The 2,729-nt window shown below is 38.8% G+C and overlaps 1 protein-coding gene across 1 annotated transcript in view; it reads left to right on the top strand.

Annotated features, from left to right (window-relative positions):
• The window catches only part of ankmy2a (ankyrin repeat and MYND domain containing 2a), a 10,849-nt gene extending 9,470 nt beyond the window's left edge, over positions 1–1,379 (top strand). The window contains exons 8-10 of the mRNA XM_014019022.1: positions 140–268; positions 382–511; positions 652–1,379. Coding sequence (XP_013874476.1) covers positions 140–268; positions 382–511; positions 652–779 — 387 coding nt within the window. The 3' untranslated portion in view covers positions 780–1,379. The remainder of the gene's footprint in view (positions 1–139; positions 269–381; positions 512–651) is intronic.
• Positions 1,380–2,729: the final 1,350 nt, after the last annotated feature.

Below are 2,729 nucleotides of genomic sequence, written 5' to 3'. Positions count from 1 at the left end.
GGTCCTAGGACTGTTTTTTAAAGAAGTACATACCCAAAGTTGAGTAAAAAAACCTTTAAAAAGTGAATTTTGCATAATAGGTCCCCTTTAAAACTGTTATTTGTACAACATGAGTTTTGTTATCGTCATGTTCCTGCAGGGGAACGAGCCCACGGCTCTGTCTGTGCTGACCCAGGCCATCACGGGTCAGGTCGGCTTCATGGACGTAGAGTTCTGCACAACCTGCGGGGAAAAGAGAGCTGAGAAAAGATGCTCCATCTGCAAAATGGTGAGCCCCGGAAGAGATTTACTGACTAATGTGTCCAATTGATCCATTTTTCTCCTGCTGACATCTGATTTACATTCAGGTCCAGTTATAGTTTTTGTTATTTTGTGTTCCAGGTTATCTACTGTGGCCAGACTTGTCAGAAAATGCACTGGTTCACTCATAAAAAGGTTTGCAAGCAGCTCCAAGAGCAACGAGAAAAACAGGAAGCAGAAGCGGCCAACCTGAGGGCGCAGCAGAGCGAAGGTATTTCTCCAGTTAAACACTCACTTGATCCATACAGAAACACCAAYAGAACCAATAAGAATGGTCTCATTTTTCACCTACAAACCAGATGTTTCCCACGATGATGTCTGACTAACAGGAATTGTTTCGTGGTGTTTCAGAGGAGACTACAGCGGAGCAGGAGGCCACAGACTCCATGCAGCAGCTGTCAGTGGAAACCAKCGGCAAACCCTCCTCTTTGGACTCTGCTGCAGAAACACCAGACTCCGTCACAGCTGCTGAGAAGTGAGGAYCATCCAGCACCTAACCCTGGGTCCAGGACACAAAGACTGAAACCCAGACAGAGTCCGGTCCAACACGAGAGAGGAAACTATATTTATTATAGCCTGGATCTGTCAGCAGAACATTACACCCGTCATCTTGTCTGTTCTGATGGAATATTCTGAATGTGCGCACCACAGAGGCTGATGTGTTGGTGTGGTCGAGTCTGTGGAAACACACAAAGAGCTAAAGGTTCACAGCACTGTTAAACCTGCCTTAAACTGTAGCAAACAAGTGTTGAGTCAGACGAGTTAGTTTGCTGTTTGAGTGTTTTTGGGACATTTGTTGAACCAATAACCTCTGTGTGTGTACTTAAAGCTGACCAAAAATGTAATCTGGTTATTTTTACGTGAGTTTAAGTTGGAGTTTTGTGTACTGAAATGTTTATGCTCAGGATTTTTTCAAATTAGAAGTAAATGAAAGTCTTTTTTTTTCCTAAAATTGAACATTTTTGTCCAGCATTGTTGTAAACAACACAGTAATATATTGTCAATTACAAATAAAAGAATCAATCAACCTAGATTATTAGATTTACAATGTAAAAAAATAAAATAAGTTTTATCCTCCAGCTGCAGTCAAGAGAATAACAGCTTAGATTTCAAGTTTAAAAGTGTGTGTGTGTGTGGGGGGGGTGTCTTTTTAATATATGTTTAGTGTAAAATTTAAAATAAATTCTGCTTTTTGCGATTTTCTCATTTTTCTGGAACAACAATCTGCAGGTGAGGAGAACTTCCACCTGAGGGCGCCGTTGTCCTAGAGTTACTAAATTCAGCTGAGTTTTGTTTACAGGTTCATTCGGTTGGTTTCTAAAATAAATTAAAATTAATATAAAATTATGGAATTTTGGATCATTGTGGTGCAGTTGAATAACTCAGCAAAACTCCACTGTGCCCAGATTTAAAAAAAAAATAACAAAAACCTTTTCATTGTTTGCATTAAAATCTAGAAGCTGCAAACACCTAAAACATGGGTCTGCAACCTTTACAGTCCAAAAGATCCATTTCTTCCTCCCGGCTCACTAATAAAATGTGTCCAGAGCCACAAAATGTGCTACAGCTGTGATTATCAACTGGTGGCTCGTGGGCCACTTTGTGTTTGTTGAAGGCGTGGTTTATGGCCAGTGGGGGCGACATTATAAAACAAAAAATAAGTAGTGAATTGAATAGTGAACATATTTTTACACTTCAGGTTTAAAAGCTTTATTGTAAACAAGAAAATAAGAGTTTATATTTAATAAAACATTCTTTTATTTTTATCTAATCAATTCATTTCTTCTCAGCAACTTTTCTTACATACTTCTAAAACATTCCTGATGGATACCTTAACGGGGACATCATGCAGAATTCATTTGTTTTAGCCCCTGAATACATTTTGTTGTGTAGACTTGGATTCTCTAGGAGGCAAAAAAAGTTAATTTAGTTTTTCTTGGTGCTGCAGGTGTCTTTATATTCTGTTTTGGTCACATTTTTCAACTTCTTCAGTTTTTTTTAAATATTACATCACAGTGTTTGCATTCAGTTCCACTTTATACATATCCCAACTCAGAGCCGGCTCTTGGCATAGGCGAACTAGGTGGTCGCCTAGAGCGCCATCTGCTGGAGGGGGCGTCGAACTGCAGAAGAAAAAAAAGTAATTATTTGTAATTACCTTGTTGTAACTCTGCTCAGCGCCCTTTTCAGTTAGCATTGTCCTAAAAACTATAATGAAGTAAGACTTGAAAAAAATCTGTGAGATTGCCGTATACCTGAAAAATGATGTAAAACCCTTATAACTTACGAACAATCCGTACAAATTGACATGTATGTTGTTATTAATTTGCTTTCTGGGAAAGCAAATAAATTTAAGTTTACCATAGTGCCTTACACTGTCAAACTTGTTTTTAGGGGTTCAAATTGGGGTGGGTGGGACATAGTTCGGT

The sequence above is a fragment of the Austrofundulus limnaeus genome, unplaced genomic scaffold, assembly GCF_001266775.1.
Source record: "Austrofundulus limnaeus strain Quisiro unplaced genomic scaffold, Austrofundulus_limnaeus-1.0 Scaffold207, whole genome shotgun sequence".
Classification (NCBI taxonomy): Eukaryota; Metazoa; Chordata; class Actinopteri; order Cyprinodontiformes; family Rivulidae; genus Austrofundulus; species Austrofundulus limnaeus.
Note: the sequence above shows the minus strand (reverse complement) of the source record. Positions and strands in the feature narration are given on the sequence as shown.